This window comes from Orcinus orca, chromosome 14, assembly GCF_937001465.1.
Source record: "Orcinus orca chromosome 14, mOrcOrc1.1, whole genome shotgun sequence".
NCBI lineage: Eukaryota > Metazoa > Chordata > Mammalia > Artiodactyla > Delphinidae > Orcinus > Orcinus orca.
In genome coordinates this window covers 74,184,851-74,206,709 of record NC_064572.1, presented here as the reverse complement: position 1 = coordinate 74,206,709, position 21,859 = coordinate 74,184,851, and the positions used below count along the sequence as shown (strand labels likewise).

Here is a 21,859-nt window from a genome sequence, read left to right as displayed (position 1 = left end):
TCCTCCTTCTGCAGCAGCTCTGCCTGCTGCCCCCGTTCTTCCCACCAAGGAAGAAAAAAGGAAAGAGAAAAACAGAAGGAAACAAAAGCAAAAAGCTTTAGCTCCTTTATTTAATGGTTGTGTGGCTTTGGACAAATTCACAGATCTATTTACTGAACAAATACTTACAGAACACCTTGACTCACTAAATTTCAGTTTCCTCATTTGTAAAATGGAGGTGAAAAATAAAGGAAAGCCAAGAGCATCGTAGCCACTGCAGTCCCTGACCGACAGTGCACCCTGAGAGGAATTCAGGATGAAAAGCAGGATGCGGCACTCTGTGATCTAGAAAAACAGTCCCCATAGATAGTCAGAGGTATTTCAGGAAGAATTTTAATGAATCCAAATCCTTGCAACTTCCCGTACACAGATGAGCACTAAAATCATTAACTTGAGGTATCTGTTCTTTGTGACTAACAGCAACCTTTTACTGAGATGTATTCTTTTTTTTTTTTCTTCTTGCGGTACACGGGCCTCTCACTGTTGTGGCCTCTCCCATTGCGGAGAACAGGCTCCGGACGCACAGGCCCAGCAGCCATGGCTCACGGGCCCAGCCGTTCCGCAGCATGTGGGATCTTCCCGGACCCGGGCACGAACCCGTGTCCCCTGCATCGGCAGGCGGACTCTCAACCACTGCGCCACCAGGGAAGCCCTACTGAGATGTATTCTTGACTGAATGTATTTTCTAGCCAAAAGTCATACATAAGCTGGTTTCCCCCTACCTCGTCAGAGCGGTTCCCTAGAGCTACCAAGAGGCTGTCTCCCCAGTAGGAGACAGAGTGGAGTAAGAGAACAGAGTGAGTAAGAGAGGAAGAGTGGTATAAGATGAGGCTGCAGATGAATCCTGCAGCACCTGGTAGACACTAGACCATGGTACAGTTTGCATTTATTTTAAAAGCAATGGACACCACCATCCATGGATTAGCCTTGACCAAAAAACACTGAAACAACCTCATCAACCCTCTAGATCCAATTTGCAGGAAATACAGAAAACAGAGAAACATGCTAAACACCATACCAGGGATGTGATCAGCAAAATTCAGTCTCTAGGGGAACTTCTAGGACAAAATCTCAGTATTTTCACCCTTGGATAGATCATTTTTGGCCCTGAACATCTCCACCTCGATTTCCCATAAACTTCTTTCTCTCATCCTTTTCTCTCAGGTGCCCTAGATCACTTGGTGGCATCTATCCAGCCTCCCCTCCTAGAACACTTAGAGTCCTCTTAAACTTTCACCCTTCCATCACCCTTCTGTCCAGTCAGTCATCAGTCATGTCCATTTTACTTCCTGGATCCACCCCTATCTCTCTGTTCTATCACCACTGCCTTCAAGACCTTCATACATTTCAATACATTAAAGTCACATGAATTCAAGGCCTGCATACGTTTTTCACTATACTGCTTTGGTAACTGTCTAGATTGACCCTCTAATTCCATTCTTGGCACCTTCAAAACGATCCTCGACATAGCCCTGAGAGTAAATGCCAAATCTGGCCAATTTTGTACTTTGGGCAAAGATGAAATAACAGGAACTGGATTTACTCTCCTGTCTGAAACACACAAAAAATACAGAATATATAAATTAGTTGTGTTCATGACACTGGTCATAGGCAATAAAAGTCATGGATCCCTAAGAGATAGGAAACAAACTTGGTGAGCCCTACAATTTCCTTGGCGGAGTTTCCAGTCCACAGCACAGGAAAGGGGAACTGAGGTGGGCCCAGGTGGACCCCTGAGCGGAGGAAACAGAGCTGAAAGTTCAGGGAGATCAAGGCAGCTAGAGCTCATAGGACAGAGGGAAGAGCCGCACAGAGGGAGAATCCCAGAGACAGTCACAGGGTCGCCCTCAAGTATTCAAGAATACTGATCAGTATACGTGTGTGGGGAAACTACCCAAGGCCAGAGAATGAACCATCAGAAAAAATTAGAGGGAAGAGTGCCCAGTGCTCACTGGGCCAGAAAAAGTGCCAGTTCCGTCCAGCCAAACTGGCAAAAATGATCATCGATGGAGGACTGGGTAGAGTACTAGGAAGGTCTTGCCTCAGTAGTGGGCAATAATTAGCTCTGGGCTGAGGACTGCTCCAGACCTAACAAATCATAAGAGCAAGTCTTAAAAGGATCAAATTGTTTCCAAGGAAGTTAACTGCATCCCAGAAAAAAGCTCAAGATTCATAAAAATACAAAAATATCCAGCACCCAACAAGGTAAAATTTGCAAGGTCTGGCAACCAATCAAAAGTTACCTGGCATGCAAAGAGACAGGAAAGCAGGACCTATAATGTAGATAATCATCAATCCTTCAAAACTGGCCTAGAACTGACACAGATGTTAGAATTAACAGAGAAGTTCATTAAAACAGTTATTATCAACTGTATTTTATACATTCAAGAAGTTAGAGATATAGAAGATATAAGAAAGATCCAAAGTGAACTTCTAGAGATGAAAACCACAATGTCTCAGAAAAACAACAACAACACTGGATGGGATTAATGGGACTAAAACAAATGGAGAGTGAAAAAAGAACCCCAAACACAAAAGAGCACTGGTGCATCGTGGGACAATTTCAAGTTTCAGGTCACTGGATTCCCTGAAGTGGGGGAGGGAGACAGAAACAAATATTTGACGAAATAATGCTGAAAATTTTACAAATTTAAAGAACACTATCTCAGAAATCTCAGCAGGTCAGGAACCCCAAACACAAAATATAGGAAGAAAACTCTAACAAGGAACATCATAGCCAAATTGCTCAAAATCAGTGATAAAGAAAAACCTTAAAAACTGTCAGAGGGAGGCTTCCCTGGTGGCGCAGTGGTTGAGAGTCCGCCTGCCGATGCAGGGGACGCGGGTTCGTGCCCCGGTCCGGGAGGATCCCACATGCCGCGGAGCGGCTGGGCCCGTGAGCCACGGCCGCTGAGCCTGCACGTCCGGAGCTCCGCAACGGGAGGGGCCACAGCGGTGAGAGGCCCGCGTACCGCAAAAAAAAAAAAAAAAAAAACTGTCAGAGGGAAAAAAGAGATAATGCATACAGAAGAAAAAATAAGGGTGACATTAGATTTCTCATCAGAAACAACGCAAACAAAACAACAACAACATCAAAACCCAGTGGAACAACGTATTTAAAGTACTGAAAGGAAAATAGTGTCATTTTAGAATTCTATAGGCAGCAAACATATCTTTCAAAAACGAAGGCAGTTTCAAGACATTTTCAGACATGCAAAAGCTGAAAGAATTCAGCATCAGGAGGCCTGCATTAGAAGAAATGTTAAAGGAAATCCTTCAGGTGGAAGAAACGATGCCAGATGGAAATCTGAATTTATACAAATGAATGAAGAATGCTGAAGTGGTAACTGCAAGGATAAATATGTGAAATTTTTATCTGACTATTTAAGACATAAAAATTCAATTGACGGGGCTTCCCTGGTGGCGCAGTGGTTGAGAATCTGCCTGCTAATGAAGGGGACACGGGTTCGAGCCCTGGTCTGGGAAGATCCCACATGCCGCGGAGCAACTGGGCCCGTGAGCCACAACTACTGAGCCTGCACGTCTGGAGCCTGTGCTCCGCAACAAGAGAGGCTGCGATAGTGAAGAGGCCGGCGCACTGCGATGAAGAGTGGCCCCCGCTTGCCACAACAACACAGCAAAAATAAATTAATTAATTAATTAATTTAAAAAATTTCAATTGACTACCTAAACCAAAAACTCTTGATATATGTTAACAACATAGATGAATCTCAAAAGAATTATGTTGAGTGAAAGAAACCAGACAAGAGTTCATACAGTATGATTCCATTTATATGAACTCTAGTAAATGCAAACGAACTTAGAGTGACAGGAAGCAGAACAACGGGGAGTGGGATTGGGTGCTGGAGGGAAGGATTCTAAACAGGCACAAGAAGACTTTGGGGAGTGATGCATGTGAGTACTATCCCACTGTGGTGATCGTTTCCCAGGCACATACACACAACCTTATCAAGTTGTTCATTTTAAATATGTGCAGTTGATTGTATGTCAATTATACCACAATAAAGCTATTTTTCTAAAAATATGAGCAATCCAAAAAGCAAATCTGATGACACCACTTCCGTGCTGAAATGCTTCAAGCGTTGCTGGTTATGTGAGGTCAATATCCGGCACCATATAGCACCACTTTCCTGTTCTCCCCACGTCCTTCCTATTTTACAGCCACATTCTCCTTGAACACAACCTGCCTCGAACCCACTTCATCGCTTTCGGTCATGCCGTCCCTTTCTGCTGAGATGTGCCGTCTTTCCCAATCTCTTTTAAAACCCTATACAGCCTTAAGGGGCCAGCTCCATGACGCGTGTGCTTTTTTTCCCTTCAGACTCCACAGAATTTTGCACTTACCTATCATAGCCTGATCATATGTGCCTATCTTAACTTCCCAATACAGCTGCTAGAATGTGTTTATCTTAATATCCCAATGAAATTACAAACTCATTGAGAGAATGACTATTCTTAATTAACCTGTACATCCTCTGCAATACGAAGCACGGTGACTTACTAATAATAGGTGCTTCGAATAAATATTCAAAAATACTCATTTTGGAATTGAATCAGATAGTTTGATTTTTAAGTTAGTTCATCCTAAACTTCTGACCAATCAACTACAGTGAGGCATGTGAGCATGAAGCGGGAACATCTGAATAATACCCCTTGACCTATCCTCATAATAAGCCCTGATAACAATTTTGGCAGTGTCTCCAAGTGAGAATTTCATATAAAATTAAGGAAATATTCTCCAGTCTTTTCTGGGCTATAGTTTGCTGTTAGTACCATCTCCCAGCAACAAACGGAACATTTGGTCCGTGAAAATCAGAAAATGCCGAATTTCTAGATAAGTGAGCTCTTACAAAATAATCAGCTGAATCTAATAGCCTCCGCTACGTTCTCCACACCAAGAATAATTATCCTTACTAAAACCATCTTCTGTATCCTAGTTAGTGTGATGGGAATTGATCATTATTTTCAATAGAGTTTTTTCCTTCCGAGAATATGTCCCTTGGGTACCTGAACTCTTCCGAGGTTTGGGTTCCATCATGGCTGCCTGTTCTCACCTGTCAAAAAGAAGGGTTAAGCGTTAGTCCCCAAACAACGGTATAGGCTTAGCCACTCAATCACCAGGCGTCGGGATGGTGCTCCCAACGTTGGTCAGATGGCTTATCGTCTCCCCTCTCCCCATTCTGCCCTTGAGGTTGATAGTAGCCATGGTAATGAGGACCCACACAAGCAGCCTGTGTTCACCAAGCGCCCGTTCTGTGGAGGTGTTGCTAGGATGACCAAAGGAGCATCTTCCCTGGACTTCCTCTGCTCCTGCTTCATAAGTGGCTCTGACAAGACAGCCCCTGGGGATAGCAACACCACCAAGGAACAGAGACGAGAACAGGGCAGAGGGCAGCATGCTATGGACGAACTGCAGCTGAGAAAGCATTTCTGGCCAAAAAGAAGCCCAAGATAAGCCCTCCTCCATGCCAGGAACTCATTTTCTCCAGAGGGAAACCTTAGAGCAAGGACCAGGGCCTACCCCTATCCATAAACTGCCTCCACTGCCTGTGTGCCCCGTTCCCAGGGCTGCCCAGCACTGGGGGCTGAGGCTGACATGGTCAAACTGACTCTAGAGGCCAAGTCCTTTCCTGCACAGATCTGCTGGCAATCCCATGATTGACACGGGGCCCTGCGAGGAGAGGAATCCCACAGGGTAAGAGACCACGGGGCAGGTGAGATCTCTGAAACGGGAATGTATTGGTGACCAAGTTTTACCTTGAATCAGACTCTCAAAATAGGAGGAAACGCTGAATAGGGCTGTGCTAGGGCAGTCCCAGGGCAGTCCCAGGAAGTGGGAAGAGGCAAAGGGCTCTTTACCATGCAGTTGGCATGATGTCATTCCTCCTCTCCTGAGGTCTCCCTTTCTCCAGCATAAACCCACTCATTCCTCCCAGGGCATAAATGACTCAAAGGAAATTCCTGAAATATATATGTATATTGCATATAGTATACAATATACATATACTATACTATAGTGTGTGTGTGTGCACATGTATATATATATATATACATGCGCATATAGTATACGATATACATGTATACATATACTATTTGTGTACATATATATAGTAAACAGAGATGAAAGTCTTAAGGTTAAGACGGCAAGATCTCAAAGCATACTTTTGGTGATCTGTGAAAGGCACATGGGAACCCTCTGAAGACAAGTGGGGTTTTCCTGGACCTAGAACTCACACATTCCCTAACTAAAAAATGGTTTTCTCTGTTGAGGTATCTCTGTATAATAACGATAGTGATTATTTGAACAAATAACAAACAGATAACAAGTGAAGTAACAAACAGGTCCCTGGGGGATCTTAAGGCATATGTTGGATCTCTGGTGCCCTCAGCCCTCCCCTGGCGTAAGGGCCACGCTTAGCTCTGTGCAATGGGCACCAGGCCGCTGAGACCAAAGCCTTCTGTTCCCTGGAAGAGCATTTCTGTACAAGGAAAAGGAATAGAACCCAGCTAAAAATTTGCCAACCATGGACATTAAAAAAAATTTACCCCTGAGGTTTTGCTTTAGATCCCTGCGGTTCTTTCCAGTTGTAGGGATTTCACTGCCTGAAGCAGAATTGGGGGCCAGTGGTTCTCAGCCCATCGCCTTTCCCCTCATCCCTGCATGTGGGACTTGACGACCTTTCCCACAGGGCATTTAGCCTAGTGAGCGATGGAGTTCAAAGGTGAGATTGCAGGACTGTGCAGGAGAGACTAGCTGAGGGGAACTTTTTTTTTTTTAATATTTGAATTTTATTTTATTTATTTTTTATACAGCAGGTCCTTATTAGTCATCCATTTTATACACATCAGTGGATACACGTCAATCCCAATCGCCCAATTCATCCCACCCCCACCCCCACCGCTTTGAGGGGAACATATTTTAAAGCAGTGTTTTTACTGCAAGCTCTCTTTGTTTAAAAGCCCCAAATCATTCTTTTTCTTGATAGAATAATTCTTTGTTAAGCCTTTACAGTTTGTAAAATGTGTTTGCTCACATGACTGCTTTGGTGTTGCAGAACTGTCCTGGGAGACAGCTCTTTTTACGCACGGAAAACTGCGTTTGCGAGAGGACGAGCGAGGTTACTTGTGCAGAGCCCCACGCCGCTCCACGCTCCCACCCACATCCATGCTCCCTGCACACCGTGGGCGGCAAGGAGAGCTCTGGAGGACATTTCTGGCCTTCCAATGTCTGTGAAGGGCCCCAAAGTCTCGTGTAGGGACCACTCTTCCTGCTTTTTTTTAACGGTGGTATTTTTTTACCCACTGTAAAATGAGACGGCAGTTTTAGAGTATTAACTCTGGAATCCAGATTCATCTCCATCAGTTATGACATGTGATCTTGGGTACCTTATAGCACCTCTCTACACCTGTGTTCCTTCATCTATAAAATGGAAACGGTAATATCACCACCCTCATAGGATTGCTGTCAGCATCACTTGAAATAATATGGCGAAAAGCATTTTATAGGTACTTGACAAGTGTGACTTGCTGGGTCATGTTCAGTTCAGATAGTCTATGATTCTATGATTGTTTCATAATGACTAGCATGTATTGAGTACTTCATACATTCCAAGCACTTCTAAACAAAATCTGTGTCATAGATTTCATATATATATATGTATATAAAGGATTTCACATATATGTATACATATTCTGGATTTCACATAATATATATTGCCTATGATCTATATCGATTTCAAATTATTTTTATGAAATTCAGTATATGTATACATATATATGAAATCTACTATATTCATACATATGAAATCTATTCTATAAATTTTGCTGATATAATGTAAGCAAAGTTTTAATATTATATATTACATATATGAAATCTAGTGAGACTCAACATAGCAATGAGATATAACAATACTATAACATTTACATTATTCTTACAGTGATACAGTACCCATTTTACAGATAAGAAACTGTTACCAGAAAGATTAAGTAATTTGCCTTTGATCACATAACTAAAAAGAAGCAGAGCCAGCGTCCTAACTTGAGAGCTGGTGTCTGAACTACTTTGCTCTTCCTTTCACCTGAGAAAAAAGAATTAAATCTGTTCAGAGTTTGGCTTTCATTTCTTGTCATTGCCCCCAAATAAAACAGCCTTTCAGATTTAACTCTTTGATCTTGTTCAGGAGACAGCATCCAGTCTTATTGCCTAATCTGTTCATTGTAATGAAATCTGATGAGTGTGATACCAAGAGGTCCTATTTCCCTCTGTGCAGCCCAAGAAGGTTATGAAGAGAGAGCCCGTAACAGTGATTTTGTTCAGTTAAGCTTCCAGATCAGCACAGTCTTGAGAACCCCAACCAGTCACGTCAAGCAGTACTTACTGGAAGCCAGGTGGTCACTGGTTCGGTTCTCAGCGAAGTGTCCTGTCCTTGTGTCTCCTGAACTCACCCCGGCTCGCTCTGAGCTCTGACGATTAAGTACAAGCTTTTTCTGAAATGTGAGTCAATGGGAAATTCCCAAACTTCTATCTTCGGGAAGATTTTACTCTTAATCCAAGCTCAAGGAAGCTGGTGACCCAAGGGAAGTCCTGGGCTTTCATTCTTCTTGTGGTTTGGCACAGAGCTGCCCCAGGCATTCCAGGTGTCTAATAACAAAATAAAAGCAAACAAATAAAAAATTCCTGCCAGACTCTGGACCATGAACACAATGACTCTTATTGAAAACAGTGCCAGCCCAGTCTTGACCTCCTGCAAGGACTGCCATTGAAACAATTCTTTTGCTTCCCACCCATCCATATCCTCCCAGTGTCCTCCTGGGGAAGTTAGGAAGGCTTTCCTTGTGCCAGATGAGGAAATAAAACCCGACTTCTGTAACACATTTGCGCATGCCAAGGGTCTCTGGAAGACCTGCTTATTTCTCCACGATGGAGTGGTCAACAGGGTAGCACTGGGCAGGCTCTCTTGAGCATCCTGCACAGCCACCACCAACTCTTAGAAATAAGCAGGCTGCCATGAATGGTCATCCTCAGTGATATCTAGCCACCGAAGGGCCTTAGGCATATTTTCCTTTCTATTAAATTGTTCTTTGGAGAAAGAGGAAGTGGCAAATGAATTAAACTTCTTACAGCACCTTTAGAAGTGAAAGAACATAACTCTAATCTTTGTTTTCACTCGTGTGACTGGACTTGAATCAGCTCTGCCAGGTATTCACCGAGTGGTTTTAGCTAGTTATTTCAATTTTCTGAGTCTGCTTCCTCATCTGAAAAATGGGGTGGAACACTGACCTCACAGGATCTGTTTAAAGATTAAGTAAGATTTTGCCATAAAAAGCCTATGGTAAGCATTCAACAAAGGTTATTTCTCTGCTTCTCCCTTTGGCCCCTTATGGAAGGTACAAGTATTATTGGTTCCTTTATTCAGCAAACTTAGATGGACTTCAGGTATGCAGAAACGATTATTTTATTGTTCACTTCCTGCACAGGATGGGTTTTGCTTGATTTAGGAGAAATAATTTCTTGGAATGTATTTCTTTGGATGTTTCTTTAAGGCCAGCTTTTGACTACTCTGGAAATAGTTTTTAGTATCTTTACATTTGGTCTTTAAGCAGATAGTACAAGTTATTGCTCTAAGGAGTTCATGAAAAGCTTGTGCTGATCTCCACCTACTCAGAACTATAAAGCTACAGACAGCCCAATGGAATAATCCAGGGACCCAACCAAAAAAGGGAAGAGAGAAAATTTCTTTAAGGCTGTATTCCTTTGGAAAGGCTATCGATAAACCAGTTAGACAGACAGAGGGACTTCCGATCCATCCATCCATCCATCCATCCATCCAACCAGCCATCTACCCACCCAGTCCACCTTGTTCTAGGCTTTTTTGGTCATATTTTCCTGCTAGTGTTACAAAGCTCCTTGAAGAAGAAGCTTAATATATCTTACAAGTGCTTATGAGAGTTATTTGTACTGTAGATGCCACGTAGAAAATAAAAAATTGGCAAGCAGACACCAAATACGAAGCTTGTAAAAAGTAAACATACCTATGAAATGCAAGTATAGTTTCCTTTACCATCTCCAGTGACCTGTAAACAATGTATCAGTGAAATGCCTATTGCAAAGAGCAATCATCTGTTCATTTGAAACATCAAGTAAGTTATTTCATGATTTTGCCAATTGTCCTTCTGTATCATGAAACAGCTCTTTTTAGCTCTGCTGCCTCTTAACCAAAACACAGCTGAATGGTTTATATTACATGACCTAACATTTGTTGGGAATTTTTCTTTTACATATACTATCTTAGTTAATCCCAACAATTTTGCAGGATAAGTGTTGTGATTCCTTAATTTCAAAAATAGGAAATTGAAATTTAGAGAGAAAAAAGAACTTGCTCAAAGTCATTCAGCTCGTATGTGACCATCAGAAATCAAAACTCGAGTCTGTCTTGACTATAAGCTTACACGCGCCCTTTCGTACCCTCTAGTGTGTTGAATCCTGGGCTGGGATTGGTTGGTCTGGGCTCTTGGCCTGCTCTGCCACCACCTGTGTGAAACTGCATAGGTTGACAGCTTTCTGGGCCTCATGACCCCAATTGCTGTCCCTTTGTCAAGGAGCTCTAAGTACCCATTCAGTTCTGATTATAATGACGCCCTTGAGGCAATGGCAACGACATTGTTGGCCAAAAGGAAATGAGATTTCCTGGGCTGGCTTGGACCAATCATGATTCTTTTCCTCAGCATCTGAACAAAATTGAGGTACAGTTACCAGTAAGATGGAGAGCATCTGTTGCCGACATCATCACCTGGCCCCTGCCTCCCTCTCCAAGATCACCTCTGAGAGCTCTCGCTTGTACTGTCTGCCCTCTAGGCATCTTGACCTGTGTATGTACTGTTCCCTCTCTCTGATTCATTCTTCTCCCATCTCTTCACCTGGTTAACTTCTACTCATCCTTCAGATCTCACTCAACTATCACTTCCCAGTGATTCCCTCTCTCCCCCAGACAAGGTCAGATTCTCCCATGATACATTATCATGGTGCTGTGTTAACTTCAGAACACATTTTCCCATTTATAATTTTATGTTCGATTGTCTGATTATTTGATTAAAGCTTGACTCTCCCTCCACAAGACTGCAAAATCCATGAAGATTATTAGTATTGTGTCTGCTTCTGCTGATCATTGCATCCCAAGTAGCTAGCTTAAATGCCTCTCCCATTCTTTCTTTTTTTTTTTTTTTTGCGGTACGTGGGCCTCTCACTGTTGTGGCCTCTCCCGTTGCAGAGCACAGGCTCCGGACGCGCAGGTTCAGCGGCCGTGGCTCACGGGCCCAGCCGCTCCGCGGCATGTGGGATCCTCCCAGACCGGGGCACGAACCCGTGTCCCCTGCATCAGCAGGCGGACTTTCAACCACTGCGCCACCAGGGAAGCCCCCTGTCTGGCCTTTGATCACTTTGATGCTGGTATCCTACCTTCTGACTGCAACTTCCCATCCTTCTACCTTTTCTATTTCCTCATTTCAACCAAACCTGTTCTTCAGCCTTTTCAAGCCCTTGGGATTCTTGATGCTTCCGCATACTTTCACATGTCTGTTGTGATCAGTGACCTTTGCTAGCTGAAACTGCCATTCCTCAACCCCCTGTCGAAGGAAATGAGCCAGCCTGGTCTTTGGATCGGGGCGAGCATGTGACCCTAGAGCTGGCCCTCCACTGGTTGGCTGTTGGTCCACAGAGTAGCCTGACACAGAGTTTTGCTCAAAAGAGACAATGGCAGTTAGCGAAGCCTTGTTGAAATTCTCTTTCCTTTACTTCCAAGTTACTTTTTCGGCTGGTTCTCTTCTGCACTGATTGATCTTCTTTGCCTCTTTTGCTCGCTCCTCTACCTGCATGCAATCCTTACATTTCAGAATCCCCAGAGTTCCTTCCTTAGATATTTACTCACTCTACAAGTATATCTTGATGCTGGAAGTGTTGACAGTCCATTGAGGGTAGTGACCATAAATCTGGCAAGATTCCTATCTGCTTGATGTGTGATTTTCTCTAGTAGCATCCAGCCGTTCAGGAGCAGACATGGGGAAGCCAGGTGGTGAGGTTCATTCCAGGTTAGCATTTGTACTGGGGAGATGCCACAGAAGGACAAAAGAGCAAGGGAGTTTAGGATAATTGCAAAAGGGTGCCCAAATAGGTGAACCATGGGATCAGAGGGGCATAAGGAGGGAAGAGATGATGGGAGGGGCTCCTGGAGAGGAAGTACGGGTGAGATTGAAGATAGATGAAATAAGCTGGCTGGAAGGGTAGGAAGTGGTGCTTGGAGAGAGCATTACTGATTGATGCTCTTAAAAGTAGAACAGCTGCAGGGAGCGGGTGGCTGAGCTACAGTGTGTAAGAAGGTCATTGGCAATGAGGAAGTCAAGGAACTTAGGGGCTAAGATGTTTGGTCATCCACATGGATGTCTAGTTTATGCAACAAAATCCTTTCGAAATTCTCTGAAGTTTTTTTGAAATGAAAAACAGAATAAAGTTAATCATCTCTGCCCACCTCCCCTAACACATACATACAACAGTGTCTATTTTAATAGTTGAATTCATTTGTAAAAGCAAAAGTAGACACAGATGTCAAAGGAGGACCCTTGGATCCATAGACGATTGAAGTCAGAATCCTCTTTATTTCAAAAGAACACTTGGGTCCCAGTTTCTGGGGATGAGGGAATGTGTATAGGTGATAGAAGATGGCCCAAAGGTTGTAGGCTGGGAAGACAGCCAAAAGACCACCACTGGGTCCAAAGGAGGGATGACGGGGGCTGCTTCTTTTTCTTTCCCTTCCTTTCCCCTTATTGCCCTGACCCTGAATCCTTATTTTGCCCACCTGGTTGGCACTGGGGCAATGGGAACAGAGTTGGTAGAGAAGGAATGGCAGTGAAGTTTACAATAGTGGAGAGGGAGGGACAAGCATAGTAGAAAAGAGACGCCCCCACTTCCAGCGATCCCTGGGACCCACGTGACTCTTGGACCGTGGACACACTCGCGACTCCAGAGTCGGCCTCAGCCACTGGTCCAGAAGCAGAGGGAATCTCAGGACTTGTGAGTGGGATGCTGGGGCAAAGGCTCCTTCTCTTCCTCTGGGCAGCACAGTGTGTGGATGGGAAGGCATTTTGCTTCCATGCGGGGAAGCCAACCTAATAATAAAGATGATGCAAGGAAAGAACAGAGCTGAAAGCATCACAGAGGTACAGTGCCGCTGTCTAGATGGCTTGGTAAACTTTGGATTAAACTGTGCTTGAATTCCATCCTTCCTCTGGACTTTCCTTTTAGGAGAAATGGAAATTCTCTTGACTGTTGAAATCAGTTTGCATTAAATTGTTTGTTTTGTGCAAATGGAAATCATTTTGATTGAGGGATGTATGATTTGAACATGAGGAATTGGCCCAGGGATAGAGATGGGGGAGAGAGTTTATAGGAGAAAAAGGATAAAAAAGGAAGGGTAAAAAAAGAAGATGACTCGGCATAGCATAGTATTTTCAAGCATAGAGTCAGACTTACAGAGTTCCCAGAGCTCATTATTGTGCTCTGTGCTCTTGGAGAAATCACTTAACTTCTCTATGCCTCCGTTTCCTTGTCTTTAAATGAGAATGATAATAGTACCAACTTGCTAGAGTTGTTACAAGGATGAAATGAGCATATATTTGTAAAGTGCTTGGCCCACAGTAAGCACTTTATAAGGGTTTATCAAATAAATCAAGGACGTTGTGTCTGTAATTTAACTTATAAATGAGTTTGTGTAGGAGCCATACCTCTAATGGGAGGGGCTAGGCTCCTCTCTGAGTTTAAAGACTCTTCAAAGTACTTCATAGTGGCATTGGGGGTGTGAAGTCATCCTTTCCATGTTTCCCTTGAGTAAATAGAGGCTACACGAGGCTCAGGAATCATCTAAGAGTCACCTGGTAATAAACATCATGACAGAGTTGAAACCCACCAGGCCTAGAATCACGATACCAAGTTTATGCTTCTGGTCTGCTTCAGCTCACTGGAAGACCTTGGGTTTGTCCCCTTTTACCCCCTGGGAAGGGGACTTCCTGGTGCCTAACAGGCCTAGTAGTCTACGGGTCTCATAATAGTACCAGCTTAATTGATTGTGCAGTTTGCCAGTTACAAGGTGCTTATACAGTGTCTCCTGCTGGCACAAAAATCTTGCGAGGGAAGCAGGGCAGGTATTATATCCCCTGTTTTACAACCAAGAGGCGAAGCCAGCTGATAAAAATGTTTGGTATCTGGTAAGTTACCACTGAGGGTAACTGGAGCTGGATCCCACTAGGAAACTCTGGAAGCTATTCTACAACACTCACCTTAGTTATTCCACCCAGGGGTGAGGGAGCTGGGGTATTTATAGACCAACTCCTGTCTATCATCAGGGGGACATGAATTTCTGGCACTGCTGACCTGTCATATATGTAGCAAAGTGGGCTCAGGAGGCCAGAGGGATCCAGAGGGACATGTGGGTGTTGACACTTGGGAGTAGACCGATGTGGCTGCCACCAGCATCTGCTACAGTCCCCCTTAGATAAGATGCTCTTGTCACTTTTACCTGGAAATATGTCTGAAATATAGTTTTGTAGTTGGGCACATTGCTATTTTCACCTCAGTCAGGGTTTTGAGGACAAGGAGATGTGGCAGGTTAATAATGGTCCCCAAAGATGTCCACATCCTAACCCTGGAACCTATGAATATGTTACCTCACATGGCAAAATGGTCATTGCAGATGTGAGTAAGTTAAGGATCTTGAGATGGGAAGATTATCTTGGCTTATTTGCGTGGGCCTGCTAGAATCACAAGGTCCCTATAAGAAGGAGGCAGGAGGTCAGAGGAGAGAGAAGATGCTACACTGCTGGCTTTGAAGAAATGAGGAAGGGGCCAGGGGCCAAGGAATGTAAAACCTCTAGAAGTTGAAAAAAGCAAGGAAAGATTGATAGATTTTCCCCTGAAGCCTCCAGATGGAATAGAGCCCTGCGGATACCTTGATTTTATATTTCTGCACTTCATAACTCCGAGAGAATAAATTAGTGTTGTTTTAAGCCACGAAATTTGTGGTCATTTGTTAGAACAGCAATTGGAAATTAATGCAGAGCAAATGGATGGGTTAACATCAGGGTCTACCACAGATGTTCAGTAGGTAGCTCAAACAACTTGTGCAAAACAGAAACCTTGATTTTCACCATCCTCACCCTTCCCACCAAACCTCTTCCCAGTCTCAGGAAACTGCAGCATTTCATCCACCTGTTAGGCTATAAACCGGAATCATCCTTAATTTCCAGCCTTTTCGCATATCCCTACTCCAAATCTGTCAGCCAATCCTGCTGTCTCTGCCTTCAAGACAAAGCCCACACCTGACCACTTCCCATGACATCCACTACCATGTCAACCTGCATCTCTCACCTAGGCCACTACTGCAACTCCTGGGCTCCCTGCTTCTACTTTCTCTCTTTAGTCCATTCTCCAGAGTATCTTTGACAATAAATAGTTCATGAAATCCTACCGCTTCCCCGCTCAAATCTCTCCAATGGCTTCCCGTTCGTTGTATCAGAATGAAATCCAATGTGTTCGCCATGGTTGAGAGCCCTACACGATCTGGCCCTGCCCGCCTTTCACCCTTATTTCCCAGCATCCTGCTCTGCAGCACTGGCTTTCTTGATGTTTCTCAAATAGGCCCAGGTGGTAGCTGCCTCAGAGCCTTTGCACTCACTGCTTGCTCTGCCTAGAAACCCCTTTCTTTGCATGTCTACGTGGCCCACTCCATCACTCTGCTCAAGTTTCTGCTCAGATGTGGCTCTGAGGAGGCCTTTCCCAGTCATTCTACCTAACTTAACCTTCCTCTCACCCACCTCCCCATTCCTGAGCTTCTTATCCTGCTTTATTTCTTCATAATACTTCTCACTACATGAAATCATATTAACTATCTGTCTTCTCCACTAAAATATAAATTCTATGGGCTTCCCTGGTGGCGCAGTAGTTGAGAGTCCACCTGCCGATCCAGGGGACACGGGTTCGTGCCCTGGTCTGGGAAGATCCCACATGCCACGGAGTGGCTGGGCCCGTGAGCCATGGCCACTGGGCCTGCGCGTCCGGAGCCTGTGCTCCGCAACGGGAGAGGTCACAACAGTGAGAGGCCCGCGTACCGCAAAAAAAAAATTAAAATTAAAAAAAAATTTTAAAAAAATAGAATAAAATATAAATTCTATGAGAGAAAAGACTGTTTTTTTTACCTGTTCTTTCCCCAATGCTAAGAACAGTGCTTAGCACAGATCTCAATAAATATCTGTTGACTGAGAAAAAATACATATAAAAGGTTATTTCCTTTTTGGTGTCTATCATGATCAGTCAAAGATAAGTGGTGCTTCTTATGTAGGCGCGGTTTACCCAGAACACAAATTAGTGCATTTTCACATATCCACCCACCCACACCTTCTAGATCTTTATGCCTGAAAGAGAAATTTGTCTTCAGCTCCCACAAGTCCTAAGTTGGAAGAGAAATTGTGAACCAACTGTGACTTCACTGAAAGTACAAATCCTCCAACAGAGCTCTCTTCAATCACAAGTGGATCCTCTTGCCCTCTGAAATGAGAGGGACCACTGTTCACATCGGCTATGGGACTGTTAGGCGCTGGTTAATTTATCATAGAAAATTCTTACTTGGTATTCTTATCTAACCCCTGCTTCCAGCACACACCCAAATCTCCTGGTTTTTAAATTAGCCATACTCATTTGCTCTTGGTACTTATATTATTTTTAAAAGTTTAGCAGACGGAACATATCTATCTTTATAATTGCTTCCTCTCTTGTTTTTCTTATTATTTTTCCTTCTCTCCTTCTTACACTCAGTCTCACTGAAGAATGTATCTATCCCGTAGGACCCTCCTCAGGCTCTAAAGTTTCTAAACTGTTCAACTTACCCCTTCCCAGGGTGCATTCTACCACTAGTTTAAAGTTTGGCTGCAAACTGGAATCACATGGAGAGGTTTAACAACACTGATTCCTGGTCCCACCCTCAGAGATCCTGACTTAGTTGGTCTGGGATACTGCCTGGGCACTGGACTGGGAAAACCTCCAGGTGATTCTAGGGTGTAGTCACAATTGAGAACCATCACATCTGGTCAATCTCCTTAGGGTCTTTATTTTTTTAGAATTAAAAAAAATAAACTTATTTTATTTATTTTTGGCCTCATTGGGTCTTCGTTGCTGCGCATGGCTTTCTCTAGTTGCGGCGAGCGGGGGCTACTCTTTGTTTCCGTGCGCGGGCTTCTCTTGTTGCGGTGGCGTCTCTTGTTGCAGAGGCTTCTCTTGTTGCAGAGCACGGGCTCTACGCATGCGGGCTTCAGTGGTTGTGGCTCACGGGCTTGGCACACGGGCTTAGTTGCTCCGTGGCATGTGAGATCTTCCTGGACCAGGGCTCGAACCCGGGTCCCCTCCATTGGCAGGCGGATTCTTAACCACTGCGCCACAAGGGAAGTCCCCTTCAGGGTCTTTAGAATCGCCCCTTCTGAATAAACTCCCTAGACTCCCTGGAATTTTCCATTTATCTCTTTAAATTCACAAAGACCTGGCTTTTGCTTGATGACTCATAACAACACCCACCAAAGGAAATGTCTCCTTATTTGATCTTATAGTTCTTTGGAGTTTGCAAAGCCCTTTCCACACATTTTTCTTTAAATCCTCCCAACATCCCTGTGAGGTGGGCATTCAGGGCCAAGATGAGGTGATGGAAGCTGGAACAATGGTCTGCAGAGTTAGGGCTGGGGCAGACAGATTGAGCAAAACAAGCAAATAGACACACACACACACACACACACACAATAAACAATAACCCCATAAAAACAGGATACCCAGTTAAATTGGAATTCCAGATAAGCAACGAATAATTTTTCAGTATAAGTATATTCCATGGAATATTTGGGACACACACCAAAAAAATTTGTTGCTCTGCCTGAAATTCCAATGTAACTGGGCACCTTGTATTTTATTGGACATCTCTGCACTCAGCGCCCGTTCCTCTTCCGAAGCTCAGGCTGGTGGCTACGCCATTCCTTGGCCTTCCTATAATTCTCTTGCCTTCCTTTCCTGCTCCCGTTCTTCCTCTCCTCTGCATGGGTAGCCTTAATCCTCAGAAAGCCTCTTCTGTAGATTAGAATCCACTTGCACTTCCTTTTTCCCCCTCCTTCCTAATCTCCTTCTTGTGTCCTAAATTATTAATAAGGTCAGGCTGGTTTAAAAAACATAGTCAAACATTTATTGAGTACTTTCTGTGTGCCAGGCATTGTGCTAAGCGCTTCGTACTCATTATTTCATTTATTTCTCACAAGACACTTAGAGGTAGATACAATTTCCTAGCTACCTACATATGGCTACTTCCATTTTAAGATGGAGAAACTGAGGTTTAGAGAGCTTGAGAGATTCCTCAAGGTTATCTAACTTGGAAGTGCCAAAGCTGGGCTGGGAACAGGGCTCTTCCTCCAGAGCCTTTTGTCTCAACTAGCATACTAGGAAAATGAGACGGTACAAAGAGCCTTGTGGCTTTGCTATTCAAATTTTCCAGCTTGTTCAACTTAGCTTTCTGAAGCTCCTGGGATTTGGAACAACCATTGGATAAACCTCTTCCATGCCATGTGGGAGGCCTAGGAGATGAAAAGTGTTGACAGCGTAGCCATCCGTAAGATGCATACATATTTTTGGAAATCTTATTTTTAACCCTGAAAAAACGAAGTGTCACCCACAAGTCTCTTGAAGGAAGACTTCAGCATCCATTGCCAGCAAAGTAAACACTTAACCCAGGACAACGTTCTTTAAACACGTTTGCTGAGGCTAAGGGGCGAATAGTTTATTCTGATTCCGGGTAACAGACGACAAATACAGTGTGTCAGAGAGGCTTTTTTTCAAGTGTTCCATAGCTTTTTTGGTATAAGCTGCCCCTATGCTTTAGCAGTCTGTAAATATTTGTGCCATTAATGTATGCTGGCAGACGTCTCAAGAGAAAAGCAGGCTTCATAATGCCAAGAAAAATTGTAATTAGCAACACAAAAGAAAAAGAATTTGTCTCTTTCATCTCAGTGCTTAAAAACTGTCAGCACTTAATACAGCTGGAAGCTTCAGAAAAGATAATTTGCAAAAACTGATTTTCCTAAGCTTTTAAGAGTTGGTCCTGCATATATCCTAGTATAAAAAACATACACTTGAGAATTAACTTTTCCCTTCCTTACTTAACATTAAACCAGTTAATATTAATTATGAAAGGTGTGGTAGAGAAAAGTTCCTTTAAAAATGTCAGTAATGTTATTAAAGAAAGTATTTTACATTGTGGTACCTAAGAGGCACTGGAGGAGAGGGAAAACACGAGTGGCCCATCTTGCCTAGAAATGATTGCCTAAGTGATCTGAGAGGAAGAGGAAAGAGGTGTGCCTGCAGATACCAGCTGGAGAAGCCCGTGCATCTGGACCCATTCATTGCAAGCTCCCTCACACTTCCCAAGCTTCCTCCAAAAGTCATCCTGGGCTTGAAGTTCCTGTTCAGCCTCTGGAAGTTCCTGGGCAAGTGTTCTCTAGTTCTCAAGTTTAGGAAAGCGAAAGCTAGGTACAACCAATCACAGGCAACTAGGGCTTAGACTATAGCCAACCAATACTTTCCTTTCTGCTTCCACTTTTTCCCTGTAAAGGATTTTCCCCAGCTCCCTTTGAGGGAGCACTTCTAACCACTTCCCCTTTGGAGCAAATAAATTCCTAAAATTTTAATATGCCTCAGTTTATCTTTTAATGGGACTCAGAGCCAGGTTTCTAAATACTGATGGTTAAAAGCACCTCTGCTAACCCTGGATCCTAAGAAAAAAGTTTGATGCTGTGAGGATTGAGATATGCCTTAAACAACTTAAGCTGGAACTAGCAATTTTTCATTTCATTTCATTCCATTTTTTTTGGTGTGCTGCACAGCTTGCGGGATCTCAGTTCCCCAACCAGGGATTGAACCCAGGCCGTCACGGCAGTGAAAGCGCGGAGTCCTAACCACGAGGCACCAGGGACCTCCCTGGAACTAGCAATTTAGACCAAACCTATCATACTGTTTCTTCCTCCCTCTTTTTCCCAAATCCTTCCTGAACCTCATGCCATCTACCTGGGTCAGACCATCAAAGGTCAAGAAATGCCTGGCCTTGTATTTCTGCAGTTATATCAACCCCAAGTGCCTTCCAAATTTAAATCCTTTGACATCGTTTGGCTTTAAATGCTTAAAACAAACTTATTAGAAAACTGTAGTGCCATAAACATTTATATAAACCAAAGCCCGTGCCAAAGCCAACTCATCATCTTCGGCTTTTGGGTTTTCAGATGTTGATCATGTACTTTTAGAAGGCTATTCAAGCATGAACCTGCAAGCTAATGGAGTTTCCACGTCCACACCAGTACTGCGGTGGTGGCTGGGGTCTTCCACGTGTGTTCTTGGTGTATTTGTTTTTTGTTTTTGTTTTGTTTTGCGGTACGCGGGCCTCTCACCGCTGTGGCCTCTCCCGTCGCGGCATCGGCAGGCGGACTCCCAACCACTGCGCCACCAGGGAAGCCCTCTTGGTGTATTTGTGTTAACGATTTATGAATCCGAAAGAATTATTTGCCATCTGATCCGAAACAAAGTCCTGAAATCTATCGGAAGGGTGATGTGATCTATGGCCCGAGGGCACACTGGCAGGGACAGGTGATAATTCTCTCTAGTGGGAGGACTGGTGGGAAGAGACAGGATCTGTGGTTTCAACGCACAACAGCTCCTGCCCACAGCAGAAACATGTGCAGAATGGATCCTTTAATCCCATTCTGTCTAGGAAGACATCTTAAAGCCTGCAATTCATATTCTCAAACACGTTGAGAACATAAAAACAATCCTATTATATCACTCAGCAGAAGGCTCATCTAAAATGGAGAAGGGCATAGAAAGTATACCATGGAAATTAAGGGCATGGTAGAGTTCTACAAGAAGATTTTTGCTGAAGGTTAAGACGTGCTTGGAACATGTCTTCTGTGAAAACTCCAAAATAGATGTTTTTCCATGAATTCTTTTTAGGTATATACTATATTATCAGCTTCAGTTTCAGTGGAGAGGGGAAGCAAAAATGTGTAAACAAGTGGTCCTTGCCCTCAACACTGAGCTTCTCAAACTGTCCTGTGCAGGTGGATCCCCTGGGGATCTGGTTAAAATGCAGATACTTGTTGAGTGGGGCAGAGCCTGGGATTCTGCATTTCTGACAAGCTCCCAGGGGATGTGGATGTTGCCTGCACACACTTGGTATTGATATTTACAAGGCAAAAACATTTACAAGGCAAGACAGTGTAAAAGAACCTTTTGATCTTGCCCTTATCTTTGAAGAACTCTGAAGGATCACATTCCTTTGGAAATTCATGGTACCCGGGGCTACTGCTATTTGTGTCCCTGCCTAAGGACACAGATGCATGGCTGCTGCTTTAAATTGGTGACCACCGCAGCTTCTCACCTGGCCAGATGTCTGCTGGAAAAGGCCTGACAGATGGAAAGCCAGACGAAAGGTGTGCTCCTAGGAAGTCAAAAGGCAATCCTTGGTGGCCAGAGTATCTGGACAAAAGATTTCAGGAGACGCACTGCAAGGCTGGACAAAAGAAAGGATTTGTCAACCGGTGTCTATGTCCTTTCAGTGCACATTATCTTCTTTCTTACAGAGAAACCTTGATTTTCTTGAGGTTTTAAACCATGTTGAATACACTGCATTCCAGCACTTTGAGACCTATTTTGGGCAATTTATAAACATAATAGGCTTATGAT

General features: G+C 43.7%; 1 protein-coding gene across 1 annotated transcript in view; it reads right to left on the bottom strand.

Moving 5' to 3' along the window:
• Positions 1-21,683, bottom strand: part of PLEKHS1 (pleckstrin homology domain containing S1) — a 37,417-nt gene extending 15,734 nt beyond the window's left edge. The window contains exons 1-3 of the mRNA XM_004265821.4: positions 21,555-21,683; positions 8,439-8,701; positions 5,068-5,114 (exon numbers count right to left, since the gene is read on the bottom strand). Coding sequence (XP_004265869.2) covers positions 5,068-5,098 — 31 coding nt within the window. The 5' untranslated portion in view covers positions 5,099-5,114; positions 8,439-8,701; positions 21,555-21,683. The remainder of the gene's footprint in view (positions 1-5,067; positions 5,115-8,438; positions 8,702-21,554) is intronic.
• Between the last annotated feature and the right edge of the window lie 176 nt (positions 21,684-21,859).